Source organism: Ochlerotatus camptorhynchus, unplaced genomic scaffold (genome assembly GCF_037179485.1).
Source record: "Ochlerotatus camptorhynchus isolate MF236.1 unplaced genomic scaffold, CSIRO-AGI_Acam_v1.1 ptg000314l, whole genome shotgun sequence".
NCBI lineage: Eukaryota > Metazoa > Arthropoda > Insecta > Diptera > Culicidae > Ochlerotatus > Ochlerotatus camptorhynchus.
The window spans coordinates 1,163,590-1,181,704 of record NW_027040802.1 but is presented as its reverse complement, the minus strand read 5'-3'; the positions used below and the strand labels follow the sequence as shown (position 1 = coordinate 1,181,704).

The 18,115-nt window shown below is 42.5% G+C and overlaps 1 protein-coding gene across 10 annotated transcripts in view; it reads right to left on the bottom strand.

Moving 5' to 3' along the window:
• Window positions 1-18,115, bottom strand: part of mam (mastermind) — a 400,368-nt gene that overhangs the window by 16,292 nt on the left and 365,961 nt on the right. For all 10 annotated transcript variants that reach the window (XR_010518234.1, XM_065229419.1, XM_065229427.1 and 7 more), the window contains one exon: window positions 9,951-10,317. Coding sequence is in view for 9 of the 10 variants with exons in the window: in XM_065229419.1 (XP_065085491.1) it covers window positions 9,951-10,317 (367 nt within the window). In the remaining variant the exon portion in view is untranslated. The remainder of the gene's footprint in view (window positions 1-9,950; window positions 10,318-18,115) is intronic.

Genomic DNA, 18,115 nt, shown 5'->3' with positions numbered 1-18,115 from the left:
TGGTGGACAGGATCCATGGTGCGAACGTTCAGAGGTAATCATACCATCTACCAGAGTTGCGGCAACACACGCGAGCTGGGCACAGCTTTCATCGTGATGGGTGAAATGCAGAAGCGCGTGATCGGTTGGTGGCCGATCGACGAAAGAATGTGCAGGTTGAGGATCAAGGGCCGATTCTTCAACTTTAGCATAATCAACGTGCACAGCCCTCACTCCGAAAGCACTGATGATGACAAGGACGCATTTTACGCGCAGCTCGACCGCGAGTACCGTTCCGATTCAAATTTCGGACACTTTCATTTTTAATTAAATATTACATCCAGTTAGAAACAAAGTAATAATGTTAGATGATCGTGGAGGGCACTAGTCAAAAAAATTTAAAATTTACAAGACATGTGGATCATATTCGACCGAGATAATCAACTTTTAAAAGTGTCCGAAATTCGAGTTTAAGTGTCCGAAATTTGAATCGGCACGGTACGATCGCTGCCCAAGCCATGACGTCAAGATCATCATAGGAGACCTAAACGCTCAGGTAGGCCAGGAGGAGGAATTCAGACCGACGATTGGAAAGTTCAGCGCCCACCAGCTGACGAACGGGAACGACCTACGACTCATCGATTTCGCCGCCTCCAAGAACATTGCCATACGTAGCACCTTCTTCCAACACCACCTCCCCTATCGTTACACCTGGAGATCACCACAGCAGACGGAATCGCAAATCGACCACGTTCTGATTGATGGACGGCACTTCTCTGACATTATCGACGTCAGGACCTATCGTGACCACTACCTGGTGATGGTCAAACTGCGCCCAAAACTTTCCGTCATCAACAATGTACGGTACCGACGCCCGCCACGGTACAACCTAGAGCGACTGAAGCAACCGGATGTCGCCTTAGCATACGCGTAGAATCTCGAGGCAGCGTTACCAGAGGAGGGCGAGCTTGATGTGCCCCCTCTAGAGGACTGCTGGAGTACAGTAAAAGCAGTCATCACCGACGCAGCCGAGAGCACCATCGGGTACGTGGAAAGAAGTCGACGGAATGAATGGTTCGACGAGGAGTGCAGAGCGATTTTGGAGGAGAAGAACGCAGCGCGGGCGGTAATGCTGCAGCATGGAACCCGACAGAACGTGGAACGGTATAAACAGTAGACCCGCATCTTTCGGGAGAAAAAACGCCGCCTGGAAGAAGCGGAGTGCGAGGAAATGGAACTGCTGTGCCGTTCCCAAGAAACACGAAAGTTCTACCAGAAGCTCAATGCATCCCACAACGGCTTCGTGCCGCGAGCCGAAATGGGCAAGGATAAGGACGGGAGCCTCTTGACGGACGGACGTGAGGTGATTGAAAGGTGGAAGCAGCACTTCGATGCGCACCTGAATGGCGAGGAGAATGTAGGCACGGGAGATCAGCGCAATGGAGGAAACGACTACGTCAGTGCAGCAGAGGACAGAACTGACCCAACTCCCACGCTGAGGGAAGTTAAGGACTCCATTCTGCAGCTCAAAAACAACAAAGCAGCTGGTAAGGATGGTATCGCAGCCGAACTCATCAAGATGGGCCCAAAAAAGTTGGCCACCTGCCTGCAACGGATGATAGTCAGGATCTGGGAAACAGAACAGCTACCGGAGGAGTGGAAGGAGAGGGTAATCTGCCCCATTCACAAGAAAGCCGACCATTTGGAATGTGAGAACTTCAGAGCGATCACCATTTTGAATGCCGCCTACAAAGTGCTATCCCAGATCATCTTCCGTATTCTATCACCTAAAATGACCGAGTTCGTGGGAAGTTATCAAGCCGGCTTCATTAACGGCCGATCGACAACGGACCAGATCTTCACCGTACGGCAAATCCTCCAGAAATGCCGTGGATACCAGGTCCCAACGCATCATTTGTTCATCGACTTTAAGGCGGCATACGACAGTATCGACCGCACAGAGCTATGGAAAATCATGAACGAGAACGGCTTTCCTGGGAAGTTGATCAGACTGATCAAAGCAACGACGGACGGTGTGCAAAACTGCGTAAGGGTTTCGGGTGAACTATCCAGTTCATTCGAATCTTGCCGGGGACTGTGACAAGGTGACGGACTATCATGCCTACTCTTCAACATCACTCTAGAAGGTGTAATGCGACGAGCCGGGCTCAACAGCCGGGGTACGATTTTCACGAAATCCGGTCAATTTGTGTGCTTTGCGGACGACATGGACATTATCGCAAGAATATTTGGAACGGTGGCAGAACTATACACCCACCTGAAACACGAAGCAGCAAAGGTCGGACTGGTGGTGAGTGCGTCAAAAATAAAGTACATGCTAGAAGGCGGAACCGAACATGACAAGATTCGTCTAGGAAGTAATGTCACGATAGACGGGGATACTTTCGAGGTAGTGGGCATCCAGAAGGTGGCCAAAACCGGAAGGATGCGGTGGGCAGGGCATGTTGCAAGAATGCCGGACAACAACCCTGCAAAGTTGGTGTTCGCTACTGATCCGGTTGGCACAAGAAGGCGTGGAGCGCAGGGAGCACGATGGCCGGACCAGGTAGAGCGTGATCTAGCGAGCATTGGGCATGACCGAGGATGGAGAGCGGCAGCCGCAAACCGAGTATTGTGGCGTAAAGGGTGATACGGTCAAAATTTGGTCAATATCAACTTGACGTATTTCTTTCAATTTTGCATTTAAAAAACCTGAACACCCCTCATTTTGAAGGTGTGTGTGTGTAGAATGTTGCTCCTATTTTGATTTTGGAATTCACTCTTCAGTTGTCAAAATGCCGTCCAAGCAAGAAGAGCAGCGTATCAAAATTTTGCTCGCGCATCGCGAAAATCCGAGCTACTCGCACGCAAAGTTGGCAAAATCGCTAAAAGTTGCCAAATCAACCGTTACAAATGTAATTAAAGTGTTTGGGGAACGTTTGTCGACAGCCAGGAAGTCTGGATCGGGGGGAAATCGAAAACCGGAAGCCGCTGAGACGACAAAGAGAGTTGTCGGTAGTTTCAAGCGAAACCCTAACGTCTCTCTCCGAGATGCCGCAAATAAGCTGGGTGTATCGTCTACAACCGTGCATCGAGCCAAAAAACGAGCCGGACTATCGACTTACAAGAAGGTAGTGACTCCAAATAGCGATGATAAACAAAATACGACGGCCAAAGCGCGATCCCGGAGGCTGTACACGACGATGCTGACGAAGTTTGACTGCGTGGTAATGGACGACGAAACCTACGTCAAAGCCGACTACAAGCAGCTTCCGGGACAGGAGTTTTATACGGCAAAAGGAAGGGGAAAGGTAGCAGATGTTTTCAAGCACATGAAACTGTCAAAGTTCGCAAAGAAATATCTGGTTTGGCAAGCCATCTGTACCTGTGGCTTGAAAAGCAGCATTTTCATAGCTTCCGGGACTGTCAACCAAGAAATTTACGTGAAAGAGTGTTTGAATAAACGTCTGCTGCCTTTCCTGAAGAAACACGGTTGTTCCGTACTGTTTTGGCCGGATTTGGCATCTTGCCATTACGGTAAAAAGGCCATGGAGTGGTACGCCGCCAACAACGTGCAGGTGGTTCCCAAGGACAAGAACCCTCCCAACACGCCAGAGCTCCGCCCAATTGAGAAATACTGGGCTATTGTCAAGCGGAACCTAAAGAAGACCAAAAAAACTGCTAAGGGCGAGCAGCAGTTCAAGGCAAACTGGCTTTCTGCGGCGAAGAAGGTGGACAAGGTGGCTGTACAAAATCTGATGGCAGGGGTCAAGCGTAAGGCCCGGCAATTCGGATTTGGAAAAGCGGAAGCCTAACTGAATATTTTTCCTGAATTTTATACTAATTGAACTTGAAAAAGAAATTTAATTTGATTTTTTAAATAAACGATTTCACCGATTTACACGCGTTTTCCCTTGACCAAATTTTGACCGTATCACCCTTTATTTGACAAAATTTCCAATTTATATTTATATCATGGTTGGACCTAGTTGTTTCCTGCATTGGCCGTAAGGTGTGCTTCGGTTTGTTTACAATTTCATTCGCGCGCAGTAACATGATTTTCTGTTTACTTTCCTAGTCACAACTTTCTTAAACAGAACATAGAGGAAGTAGATGAATTCTCATGTGATTTGAAGCAGCGCATAATAGATTTTGATCCAAGTCTAAAAGTGGCTACTTCCCTAGGGGTTTCCAGAAATTGATTGGATCCTGGTACCTCCTAATAACTGCCATTGAACTGGTTGTTGAATGTTAATATGATTCAATGGTTTTTAACAATATTCAGAAAGGTATCCCGATCAGATGGTCATAACAAAATTATAACACAATTATTTCAATGGTTGATATATATATAAACGTGTGTTATATTTTGATATATTAGTGAAAAGTGTTATGTGCAAAGTTTTTCATCATATCAGAATTATAACAAATTCAGTTATAATTACTATCAATACATAAAATATGTATAAATGATTCCAAAATATAAGTTTACCCACTATTTTCTGTTTCTAAGTATCGATCATAAACGACATATGCGTATAAATAATAAGAAATAATAATATTTTCGAATTATTGTCAAAGATTGTTAAGTTCATAAACGGCTTATGTCGTGAATTTTTTCAGTAATAACTGCTGTCTCGTATTCAGCTATATCTTTGGAGTATTAAAAAAAACTTCTGTGAGTTCTATGGGAAAAGTAATAAGTCCTTTTTAAATGATCCACAGTTTTCCACAGGGCAGAGATTCAGGTTGTAGAGCAGCTTCATATCTTAAAATAAAATAATTCATTATTGTGCTGTCATTATTGAACAAGAAGCGGCGCCGGTGGTGTAGTGGTAAGCGTGATTGCCTCTCACCCCAGCAGGCCTGGGTTGAATTCCAGTCGGCGTCGCAGGGATATTCTGAGGCGTAACATCTCTGATCACGCCTTCCTTCGGAAAGGAAGCAAAGCCGTTGGTCCCCGGTTCATGAGTTGATGGGTCGATAGGTAGGGTCCAGGTGTGGGAGCTACCTCCCTGGCGTCGGTAGCATTGGTGCCCAGCACGGAAAACAAGATCGACGGAAAACAAATCAAGGAAAACAAATTATTGAACAAGAAGATGACATACCCATACTGACAATTCATACAAAAATAAACCCTTTAGAAGCTGAGAAAGTATTAGTAAAAGTGGTAAAGCTTTAGAGAAACATTCAACATACTCATTAAGTCAAACCTCCTTGGGTAAGCTTGTGCCTTATGTAAACATTAAGTGCCACATTATGTCTTTGACACGAATGTTGTCATGATTTTTTTTTTCGATTGATCATAACTTGAAGGCTCCTGAAAAAGACAGGATGTTCGCAGTCTTGTCTATCTTGAATAAAGAAGATAATAAATACCGATCCGGAACATCGTTCATTTTCCTTCAAAGAATTCTGCATATATAAAATCTTCCGATTTTTCTGATTCATCGAAAAACTATACCGACCGTGATGAACTATCCGAAATAGATTGGCTGCTTACTGCTTCTGAACCAGATGAGAAATGAAATTCCATCGCCATACCCAGATAACCAGAAGTCGTATAACAATGTACAGACAGTATCGTTAATTGCTACAGTTTAAGTCAAAATGACATATAAGAATGGCATACCTCGCATTATGTTTAAGTTAAATCGTATAGAATGCAAATTTCCGACTTATATGCGATTAATCATTTTCCGTCGTACTGTATCACAAATTAAATCGGATTAAATCGTAAGACTTTTCAAAATTAATATGTTATTACAGATTTAATCGTATATGATGTTAGATGAACTCGTTTAACATTTAATTAAAATATGCACGTATATGGCCTCCACTTTTGTACGTATAAGCCATTTCTATGCATTCTATACGAATTGTTTGTTTGTATATACGTTTGTATATCACGAAAACAACATTCAATATACGTGCAATCTGGTTGTCTGGGTAGGAGTCTCATGATTTGATGGAAGATCCTCTAACAATCTACGTGGAAGACTACAAACGGCGGAAACCAAGCATCAGGCTCAACTGCCACATAACACAGTTAAACTCGTTCCACTTGAACCGGAAAAAGTGAAATATGTGCGAGGTAGCTGTACGCGATGAACGCTTCCAATAGGAAAACGAACGACGTCATCGAATGGCGCATCCTGATTGGCTGACGCAGCCGATGAAAGAGTATAAAAGTAAACAACATTGTATTTCATGTTTCATTCTGTATCGTGCATTTAACCATTGAAGAGGAAGCAGCGAATAAATAGAGGTAGAATTGAGAACAGTGTCTCATTCTTTTCGTCCGAGAACGGAGATTTCCCGAGCATTCGTGCTTCGTCCAGTTCCTGTTCGTTCATCCACTGGTTGCATGTGGTGATCGATTCATCTTCCATAAGTTCCACCTAGTGGACACTTTTAAAAGAGTTGAACTTTCCTGTTTCCCTGCTCATCAGAGCCTTGTGTTCGGCAGTTTTGCCGTGGTCCTTCGAGAGAGAGAGAGAGAGAGAGGTTTACTTCGCTGGTGGCTGTAGTGGTTGGCAGCTCAACGACTGGTGGCTGAAGAGTTATCAGCGACCCATCGTTCCTACGCTGTCCGCTGTGGTGTGCGCAGCCAACGGTGCATCGTCCCTACGCTGGTAGCTGTGGTGTGCACAGCTGTCAGTGGCTCATCGTCCCACTACTGGTGGCTGTGAGGTGCACAGCTGTCGGTGGCTTGATCACGAGTTGTGTCGTGGTCCTTCGTTTGAGAGAGGCATCCCGTCGCTGGTGGCTGTAGCGTGTACAGCCAGCGGTGACTCTTCGATCCATACGCTGGTGGCAGTGAAGTGCATAGCTGTCGGTGGCTCGATCACAAGGTAGGTTTTCGTCTGTGCTGTTGTGGTAAGGGCAAATGAATCTACCCCAAGAGAAATTGAGTACATAACAGTAGCCTTAATTTTCCATTCATTCATTCAGAATTACTAAAACAACAAATTTTTCTCTCAGATCAGTTGTTGTAACTCCGCATTTATCGGGGAGACAAACCAGATGCTGCAAAATCTTTGACTGATGAAGCACTACACATTATGAAGTGAATTCTGGCATATTATGGAAAAAGAATCCAGGAAAATGACTCGCATTTAATTAAAATGACCTACAGTTGATGAATTCCGAAAATAATAAACTTTATTTGCGATTAATTATTTAACTTAGATTTGAAAAATGACATTACCATTGCCAGAAATATGGCAATTCTTATACCTGATTTATAACAACGGTTGTTATACATGTATATTTTCAAACACGAAAGATTATATCTAATTTTGTAATAATTTTGATATAATCATATCAACCTCTGTTATAATTTTGCTACCACTAGACGAATTTTTGTTATGATTTTTGTTATTTTAACAACCAACCAACCAATGTTTATAACACTTTCTGTTACAATTTTTGTTTTTAAATAAATAACTCCAGTTGTTATAATTTTGCTATGCCTTTCTGATCGGGATGGCCAATGTGGCACTGGACTCCCCAAAATGACTAGTTTTTTTCTTTCTTTAAATTCGAATGTGATTTGAGTTGTCACATGATAAGTTTTATTTGTTTGAGGTCGCAATTAGCCTCATGCCTCATATAAACCGTAGCAAGTTCCGGTCATATTTCCGGAACCGGTTGACCGATTCCACAAAATATGTGCTCTATGTGACCATAATACCTTTCATTTAGCGGCTGTTGATTGGTTTATTACACTCAGCCCTGCGGGCGCTTAAGCGTACAAATGGTACTGTACATAATAGGTCCTATCATGATTCAAATTCATTGCTGAATAAAAACGTTCAATAAAATCATATTATGAGAACATTAATCACTCTTTAGTATTATTAGAAACAAGAAAGGTAGAATTTTCACCAAACACACATTTTTCATGTCCATATGTTATATTCATAGAAAAAAAACACGGCATACATACATTTAGACACAGTGCGAAAAGGACAAAAATAGGTCCATAGATCAACATTGATCAAGCCAAGGTAGTTATGTAGGGAAAATTCTGTCAGTTCTTAACCGATACATTAATTTAAATACATTATCTCATGCGTGGTGTAATTATGCTAACATGAATTGTCACGAGTTTTGAACTATTACCGAAACATTGAAATACTTGAAAAATTTAGGATAAAGTATAATATTCAAAAATGCATGACATACATCAATTTGGCGTAGTTCTACGTCATACTGCGGTCGTGTCTTTATTATTTTTTTTTAATTGAATTATGTAGGTCCTATAATTATTGAAAAGCTATCAGTTATCAACTGTGGATGTTCTCAAAGAGCGAGCGGCAAAGTCACAGTAGGTACGAAATAACCCATACGAATAAAAAATAACTTTGATGCTGCTCAGTAATTTTGTTTTGTCTATAAATACCTATGCATTCAGGTTGTCGGAAAAGATTGCACTGAATTGGACCTGCACTCAACGTTCGTTAATTAGAATTTCCCATTTTATTGAGTAAGAAGTAATTAAAATCTAGATTGAAACAAAGCTCGTAAAAACCACCCCACCAACTGCTTCGATACGCGTATCCACGGTCTGTCCCTCGTGTTCTGAATTCAAGATTCACTCCAACAAACCGAACGTACGAACGAACGAAGGTTTCAAATTTATTCACGTAGATCCATTCTTCTTCTCCCGGTGGTTTTTTTTTTCTTCTTCCCTGAAGTGAGAGTGGAGAAAACCGATTTCCGGCGCATGCGAGCTACAATTTAAGGGAAAATTTCCCCTACCTTCCTTCCGGCCGTCTCGCTTGAAGTGTGCAACTTTCAATGCTCGAGAGAGGCGGAGGGTAAACAGTGAGTTACCGCAATCCCGATAATAAATTTGGACAACCGAATAATGAGTGGATAAATGCGTGTATGTTGTGGATTTTTAGATTTTCGTTGGAACGGAGACCGAATCGAGGAGAAGTTTTGTTCGCAATGTCACAATGTTGCGAATCTGCGCTGCTCTGAATGGGTGGGTGATAACAGGGGGTGGGACAGCTTGGTTGAATATATCAAAATATTTAGGCTTAAACACAAAAGTATCAACAGAAAAAGTTCTATCCTTTACATGTTTTAGTTTTTGAAAATACTGAACTACATCTCAGTTGTTTTGCCCCGCGCTGATAATGTTGGGAACAATTCGACAGTGAGCATGCATAAGAGCCCAACTGCGATGATCGATTCTCTTCAAATTGAAATTTGTCCAACAACAAACGCACCGATAAATGTTAATCCAAGCGAGTTCTCAACAAAAGAGAAAATCGATCACTGCAATTAGGCCCTCATGAACGCTCACTGCCGACATTTTGATATTTTATTTCCCGACAACCCCTCCCTGGAGACGTCACTGCTTCCCCCCACCAAAACAAGCAAAGGAAATTTTGTAGGGCTTTCAGGATCGCTCATCATGGTTTGCTTTGTCGATTCGGTTGTTGTTGTTGTTGTTTGGGTGTCAAATGAGGCACGCTCTCATTGCCACCTTCTACCCTTGATTGGGCAAACCGTGGGAAGCGAGCCAAGTCCCACCGTTATTTTTTTTGGGTGGCGGTGGAGGTGAGAGCGACAGTAGGCAGTAGACAAGCACAAGAGTCAGAGAATCATACTCTCCTCTTGCTCTCTTAAGGCCGCTGCCATACTGACGCGGAACGCGAAGCGAAGCTTCAAATATAATGTAACTATAAAAATTCCTTTGCACACGCGACGCAACGCTTCGCCTTCCGCGTCAGCATGACAGCGACGTAAATAAGTTTTCATTTGAAAATGAAGAAAATGCTAAATGCTGAAAAAAAAAGATCTAGGAAAAATGCACAAACTCAAATCAACCACCCCAATCCAAAAACCTCGAATATCGATTTCATCGTAGACAGGCGATGATTTTTGTTTATGTTTACCAAAACCCACCCCCTCCACCTAGAAAAAGTAAAATTCAAAGCTTTTCGCCCTCTTACCTTGCGACGTATTCGGAGGTGCCTGATTTGGTTGCTGCTGTTGCTGTTGAGGATTATTGTTGTTGCCGTTGTTTTGATTTGGCCCATTTGGATTGTTGCTGTTATTGTTTCCGCCATTCGGATTGCTTTGATTGGTGCCTTGCTGCTGTTGTGGATTGGGACCTCCAGGAGCTTGCTGCGATTGCTGAGGACCGCCACCGGGTTGCTGAGATTGCTGATTGGATTGCTGCTGTTGGGCTGCCTGCTGTTGCTGTTGTTGTTGTTGCTGTTGCTGCTGCTGTTGACTGAAGAACACCCCCTGCTGGGCTGCCACGGAAACGCCAGTCTTGAGGTCACCACTCAGGTGTAAATGCTGACCGGCGGAAACCTGGAAAATTGCGGAGAGGAAAAAGGACGAACGTTAAAATGCTGGTTCAGGATTTTTATTTGGCCGGAAAGGCATCCCCATTGGAGCGCATTCCGAATGCTGTTTCCGATTATTCCGATTGTGAAATTGCTATGTGCTCTGACTGCACATATAAGGGTATGGTATGCAAATGGCGCTGGTTGGTTGTGGTTGTGGCGGTGGCGGTGGGGAGATAAAAATTCCGAAGCGGATTATGTGCATTTAAGCTGGTTCGATCCGATAAAATTTCAGCTTTGGTTGACTGCTACCTGGTATCGATAAATGGTGAGGTGGAAGCTTATATGGCACTCGGTACATACATACAATGTTCAATTGGTTATCCTGCACACAAAATTGCCAACTGAAGCTTGTTTTTCGCTTGACGTTTTGCGTTGAACAGTTTGTATTTTGAGTCTTTTGACGTTGTCATTTAGGGTTAGCTTTCCTAGGGGTACGACAAATCTAAATCTAAATTTTAGATGGTCGAAAAATCTTACGGTAGCGAATCTACGAACAGGAAATCTTCAAAATCTTCATTTACTAAGCGTGCGGCATCTCATAACAGCAAAGCAATTTTTTCCTTGTATCTTAAACAAAGTCGTCCCCAATGTCAATGTGTGTGTGTGTGTATTTTGGAAGAAAGCTGTGTTAGGCTGTGAACCATTTGCCGAGTTAAATTTAACTCGTGGTTAAAAGTGACATTTCGAAAGTTATTTTCTATGTTCGAAAATCCCCGTGCTGTCGATCGACCGGTTTTCGAGCCACGGTTGTCAAAATTTAACTTCTTGTCTGTCAGAAATAACCATGCTCGGATAGCAGGGTTAATCGATAACTTTTCATCTGTCAAATTTTAACCAAAAGTTAAAATAATCCAGCAAATGGTTCAGAGCCTTAGAATGTGATAGCTCTGCTGCAGATTCAGCTAGGATTGGGCGATCTTGAATCGATCTTTGGAAGATCGATCTTTTTCATCCCGATTTCCGATTTTTTGGATCGATTCTTTGTCCACGAAAAAATCGATCTCTTCTTTCGATCTTTTAGAATTTAAGAAAAACAGTAGGTGTTAAATTTTGAAATTGTATATACATTGAAAAAACGATATACTCTCACCCCAGACTGCGAGGTAAATTTACCGAACATAACGTCAACATCAGCACCGCGCTCTATCCCTAATATGGCGTCACTATTTGCGTTTCCGATATTTATGAATACAGCAATATTTGAAGGTTTTCGCTACCTCCCTCCTATGCTCATTGCTCCTTACCGTCACGACAACATATTTCTTGGGGTACCAACGTGAACAAGCGTATAGTCCGTGTGAGAAAGTGAGCATAACAATAACAAGCCCACATTTTTGGCTAGAGCGAAAGTGAGGATAGCAAACTAAGTACTTGGAAATGGGATTACGCAAGTGTCAGAAACGTCAAACGTCAGAAAGTTCAATTAAAATTAAAATCATAAGATCGATCTACCAAAGATCGATTCTTTGGTACCGATTTAATCAGTAGATCGATTCTAGAGCCAAATTCGTCAAGATCGATCTTTCTCTGAAGATCGCCCAATCCTATTTAGGATATTTGTATTAAGAACTTTCTGCCCTTACCTGTTTTTACACTCCGACCATCTAAAATTCCCTAAAACAGATTTTTAGCTATGGGCCCAATCTTAGACGAATAGGCCAACATTGGAGCCATTTCCTCTGTATGGTTGAAGTAAGGAGTTACAGAGTGACCGAAAAGGCAAATTGTCAATAGTCAAGATAATGTACAATGCTATGTAAACAATTGAGGTCCAGATAATTGGTCGTCTCTTTTGTTTCTCTGCTGTTTAAATGCTTGACGGAGTTTGACGTGTGGGCATTCTTTTTTCGAATAGCTTGACAGGGGGCTTTTCGAAGGATTTTTTAACTAGTATTTTCAGTCAGTCAGATTTTACATTTTTTCTAAAAAAAAAACACAAACGAAACAACTTCCAATAGAACCAAACGATTGTTCCGTTTGTAAATAGTGCTTAGCTTTGATACACCTTGCTGTGAGTCCCATCCAAGGACCTTAGCCATAGTGGTCGAACAAAATGTCTTGCCCCTTGCCGTTTCGATCAACCAGGATCAACCTTACCACGGTTTTTGTTACAAAGAAATTTAAGTAGTTCTTTGTGTTGGGATTTGAGAAGAAACCTTCAGTTGACGGCAATTGAGAAACATAGGGAGTGTTGAAATCTTGGATATTATACGTATCGATAATTGCTCGATTTCATTTATCACGCTGCTTGAAAAATTCTTGCGAATGGAACGATGCAAGGTAAGCTCAAAACACTGCATATTTTAAAAATGGTACTTCTGTATAAACCTTGACAACTTGTTGCAAAATTTTTCTGCTTCTGTCTGGACTTCAAACTTTAAGCACTTAAACCCAATTTACGCGGCCGTATTTTTCCTCCTACGAAACCAAATGAAATAAAAGTTTGATGCAATTGGGTTCTTTAATTTTGAAAAATATATCGGTTTTTGTATATCATCTGAAAGAGCTTCGTTTTCTGAGCACAGCGATATTTTTTTCGAACCCACACATTTTCATCTCGATTTAAAAAAAAAAAACTTCACTGCTTGAAAATAAACTGACAAACTGACAGCTCGCTCCCATACAAAGTGACACCGAGGGACGCTAATAAGGTGATTTTTGCAAATGAAATTGTACATATTTAAAATAGTTCCAGTGTACCAAAATTGATGAAATTTTGGGTTTGGGTTCCATTTTTAATGCAGATAACGAATATGCATTTACGTCAATACCCTCAAAGAATCCAATTGATTCCAAGAAATTAGAAAATGTCCAAAGAAGAAAATGTTACATAAATTTTTCTTCTAAGTTTACCACAGTTTGCTGTGTGAAGCAAGGTGATGAATTTGTTAAAGCTTGCTATATAATTATAAATAAAGGACACAAATGGTTAAAGAAATATTTTTTTATTATTAATTACTTTATTTGTACAGGCTCAATCGAATAAACTTTACAGAGCCGAGTTATCATTTTTGTTATACATTGTTACTGTCTTATATTTAAAGTTAAAGGAACTGGACCGATAAAGTTAAAGAAATAGTAAAACATGAGTTCAGGAGTGCTAAGAACACGTAGAATTATAAACCACGCTAGAATTATTTTAAAATAATTGACTAGCCCCTTGATCGCCCTTCTCATTTCACAGCTAGTCCTTCTGTACCACTTAAAAGCACTGAAATGGGGTCCATTTTTGAAGATCGAGTTGCACATATGTTATGTGGTTGTATGCAAAACACCTATTTCACTGACTAGGCATATTTTATATATGATTCTAATAAGTGAGTCATTTAATGTTTTAACGTTGAGTTTTCTCGTGCAATCATTTAATTTTTATTACACTATCAAATGCTTAACTTTAAATTTGAATAAAATGAAGTTGAATGAACATAACCTATAATTTCGTATTTATTTTGCCTACACCTATTTTAATGACCAGCAATGTATGTTACACTCACAACATTCACTGCGTACGTACTACACAATTTATTTCTAAATGATATCAATCATCACACTAAATCAATGTTCATTCGGCTGTCGACAGAAGCAGACCACTCTCAATGTGTGTCAAGCGATCGTCTGTTTACTCGGCAGCAACCATGGTGTGGTCCTCCTCATTGTTCTTCATCAGCAGTTCTTTCAGTCGATGCGTCATCGACTTTGGAAAGCAACCGTTTCGTGATGAATGTGTGAGTGCTGTCCACGTTTTGCGTCCATTGCTGCAATGGAAGCGCTCTGCCGATGGCGTAACTGCCACACAATGAAACCACTGGAAGCGGCTCCCGTTCTGGTGGAGGAGGTTTATTGGATAGCGGAAGACAAAATTTTTATTGTGTTGTACCTTTTGACTATAGTTTTAAGATGTATTGTATAGTGAACAAGAATCCTCGGCTCTGTAAAGTTAATTCGGTTGAGCCTTATCAAATAAATTAATAAACAAAAAAAAATCACACTACATGACTATTATAGGTGAATTGTCACAACAAGATAGCTTACGTATCAACTCTAGACTGAACTTGGCTTCATTTGCACCAACTTTCCTATGATCCGTTATATTTGAAACGTTTTTGTGCCATTTTGAAAAATAAATCGATTAAAAAGATCAATTCAAAAAGATCGATTCAAAATGATTGATTAAATCGGTGAATCGATTATTTTCAAAAAAAAATGAATCGATTCACTAAGATTGATTCTTGCCTCAAGATCGCCCAATGCTAGATGCGATAGCAAATGTCAAAGCGAAATGAAGCGGCAAGCAAAGCAACCTATGACATAGTGAAAGCGTTTTTGAAAACATCAAAGTCGAGCGCGCAGTGCAAAATATTTGTTCAAATTTGTTTCAATTCAACGTGGATTCATCCGATGAGGAATATTCCACTTCCACGGTTAATTTCGTAATGAACAAAAAAGAGAATTTTTTAGTTCACCCGATCAATCGAAATAGAAGGCGAGTTGAGGAGTTTTTCAGATTGTACGAAGATCTTCGTAAATATCCAGAGAAGTTTCGGTCTTACACAAGACTGGATATGGACACATTCGATCTGATTTTGAATCTAGTGACAAACAAGACTATCAGTCCACTTGCGTTCGCAGGTGTCAAAACATAACCCTAACAGCTCTACTGTCGCTTTGCTGAACGCTGCACACCTCTTCGCATCGCTTTCACTATGATAGGGTGAATCGCATGAACGCTCATAGAGGCAGCTTTCACGCAAGCGCTTAGCTTATTGCCAACGCATCGAATCGCTTCTACTATGTTGTCGGCCTCCCTTAGCTCAGTCGGTAAAGGCACAGCTATAAAGCAAGACCATGCTGGAGGTGACTGGGTTCGATTCCCGGTCCGGTCTAGGAATTTTTCGGGTTGTAAAATTTCTCGACTTCCCTGGGCATAGAGTATGATTGTACTTGCCACACAATCATACTAATGCAGAAATGGCACAGGCATCGAAAGCTCTCAATTAATAACTGTGGAAGTGCATCTAGAACACTAAGTTGATAGCACACAATAAGCTTAAATGCGATAAGCATTAAGCTTGAAATTCGAAAAAGAAGAAGAAGAAGAACAAGAAGATGTTGTCGGCCTTTGACAGCTGATTTCGTGGTTGAAAATAATAAACAAATCTATTTTACACGGCTACACTAGCAAGGTTGTGTTAGTGAGATCTTGCGTTGAAAATTCAATAGCTTGTTCTTCTTGTCATGAAAATTTGTGTTATTGAATCCAAATCAAAATAGGCATGGCAAAATAGTCCAGTCTGCAGTGAAGGAATCGTCGGTACATACGTATAGTGATGATTATACCATCTACCAGAGCTGCGGCAATACACATGAGCTGGGTACAGCTTTCATCGTGATGGGCGAAATGCAGAAGCGCGTTATTAGGTGGTGGCCAATCGATAGCAGAATCTGCAAGTTGAGGATCAAAGGCCGTCAACGTGTACAGCCCTCACCTAGCAAGTGACGATGACGTTAAAGACGCAATTTACGCGCAGTTGGATCGGGAATACGACAGCTTTCCAAGCCATGACGTCAAAATCGTTATCGAAGATCTTAACGCTCAGGTCGGCCAGGAGGAGGAATACAGACCGGTTATAGGAAAGTTCTGCGCTCACCAGCTAACTAACGCCAACTGCCTTAGACTCATCGATATCGCCGCTTCTGAGAACATGGCCTACATGTACCTACTTCCAGCATAGTCTCCCATATCGGTACACCTGAAGATCACCGCAGCAAACAGAATCGTAAATCGATCACATTACGATCGACGGAAGGTACTTCTCAGACATTATCGACGTCAAGACCTATTTTTTTTAGACTTTATTTTTTAGAGTTTTAGGCTAGTTCATCTCGTCCATGAAAGGGGGGCCTCAGAAGGAGAACCCCCAACAGAGTAGTTTTTGACAGTGTTTACTTCAACCGAAAATTCGATCTATTCTGTCGGGGAATGGTCCGGATGAGATTCACTCGGCTGCGGCAATTTTTCTGGACTGCACTGAAATGCTCGTCAAAGTTGAGGAATCGGTCAACGAGAACTCCCAGAACCCGGACGGTCTTCTTTAGCGGTATGGACAGGTCGTCGATTTTGATCGGTGGTCCAGAAGGGCATGCTTTTAGAGGCTTATAAATTATAAGTTATAATTCAAAGCCCACCTGGCGACGGCGGAGACTACCGCTTGGGCTCTCATCCTTGTACGTACTGGCGTGGGTCCGGTGGTGACGATGAGGATGTCGTCGGCGTAGACGAACACATATATGTTCTTCGGTAGTTGACGGAAGACTCCGTTCATCGCCACAAGGAACAGGGCAACGGCGATAACCGATCCTTGTGGGACACCCGGTTCCTCGGGGAAAAGCCGGGATTTGGTGTTGCCGACTGCGACTCGGAATGAGCGTTTGGACAAGAAGTTCTGGTTGAATTGAACGATGGGTCCGTTAAGACCCCAGTCGATTAATTGCTTAAGGACGAGGGGCGTCCACGTTCTGTTGAAGGCCTATGATATGTCGAGCGATACTATCTCGGTGTGCAGGCCACTGTCGTAAGCATTTTTGAGAACTTCCCCTAGGCTTGCGAAATAGGTGCACGTTCCGAAACCTTGTCGGAAAGCGTGCTTCGACGTGTTGCTTCAGTCTTCGATTGACCATACGCTCTAGGATTTTGGCCATACAACATGTTAGCGCTATTGGACGGAACTTGCTGACTTCACGGGTGACTACTCCGGCTTTCGGGATGGGAACTACCAAGCTTTCCTTCCATACTGCTGGGTATCCGTTAGTGAGCCAGAGCTTGTTGAAGAGGTCTAGCATCCGTAGCTGACCTGGTACCGGTAGCCTCTTGAGTAGAGGATATCCGATTTCGTCGAGTCCCACCGACTTCCCTTTGCTGCAGCGAAGGGCATGCGATAGATGCGGTCGATGGCTTGGTTTTCTGCTTGAACTTGTTGTCATACTTGTCAATGGTTGCGAGCTCGGCGAAGTATGTAGGTACCGAGGTACCGGATCGAAAACCGTGGAACCATTAACCTGGACGTTAAGTGGTGTCGTGCGTCGTTTCCCACTAAGGGCGTTGATTCACTGCCAGAGATCGGCCGAGGATTGCGATGCGTTCAACCCTTCCAGGAACTCCATCCAGCTGGATCGCTTGGCATCACGGATTTCTTGTCGGCATTGGTTGTGTAGTTCACGGTAGTGACAAAGGGCTTCCTCTCTGTCGTGGTGTCCGATGGGTAGCCGCTTTACACGTCGAAGTGCCTTGCGCCGGGCTTTGACTGCCTTCTTCGTATCTTCATTCCACCAGCGGAGTGCTTTTCTCTCGATACTGCCCGGGTTCCACTGTAGTAGTAGAGTCTCCACAGTGGCGCCGTAGCTTTCCCAGTCCGTTTGTTCATACCGCCACGAAGGTCGCCGAGAGTTGAATTTTTATGGGGTAGTGGTCACTACCGTACAGGTCAGAGTTAACGTTCCACTACGTTTTACCAGCGATGTGGCGACTGGCGGCTGTTACGACGATAGCGGATGTGTATCTCCCGTTGAAATACGTTGGAGCACCATCGTTCAAGATTACCATATCTTCCTTCTCGAATATGTCCACGAGGTCCGTGCCACGAAGGTCCAACCGAGGGCAACCCCAATTTCAGTGGTGCGCGTTGACGTCCCCAACTAGGATGCGTGGTACAGGTAATTTCATTAGGGTCTCGCTGAGTTGACAGCTGAGGTTGCCGATTCGT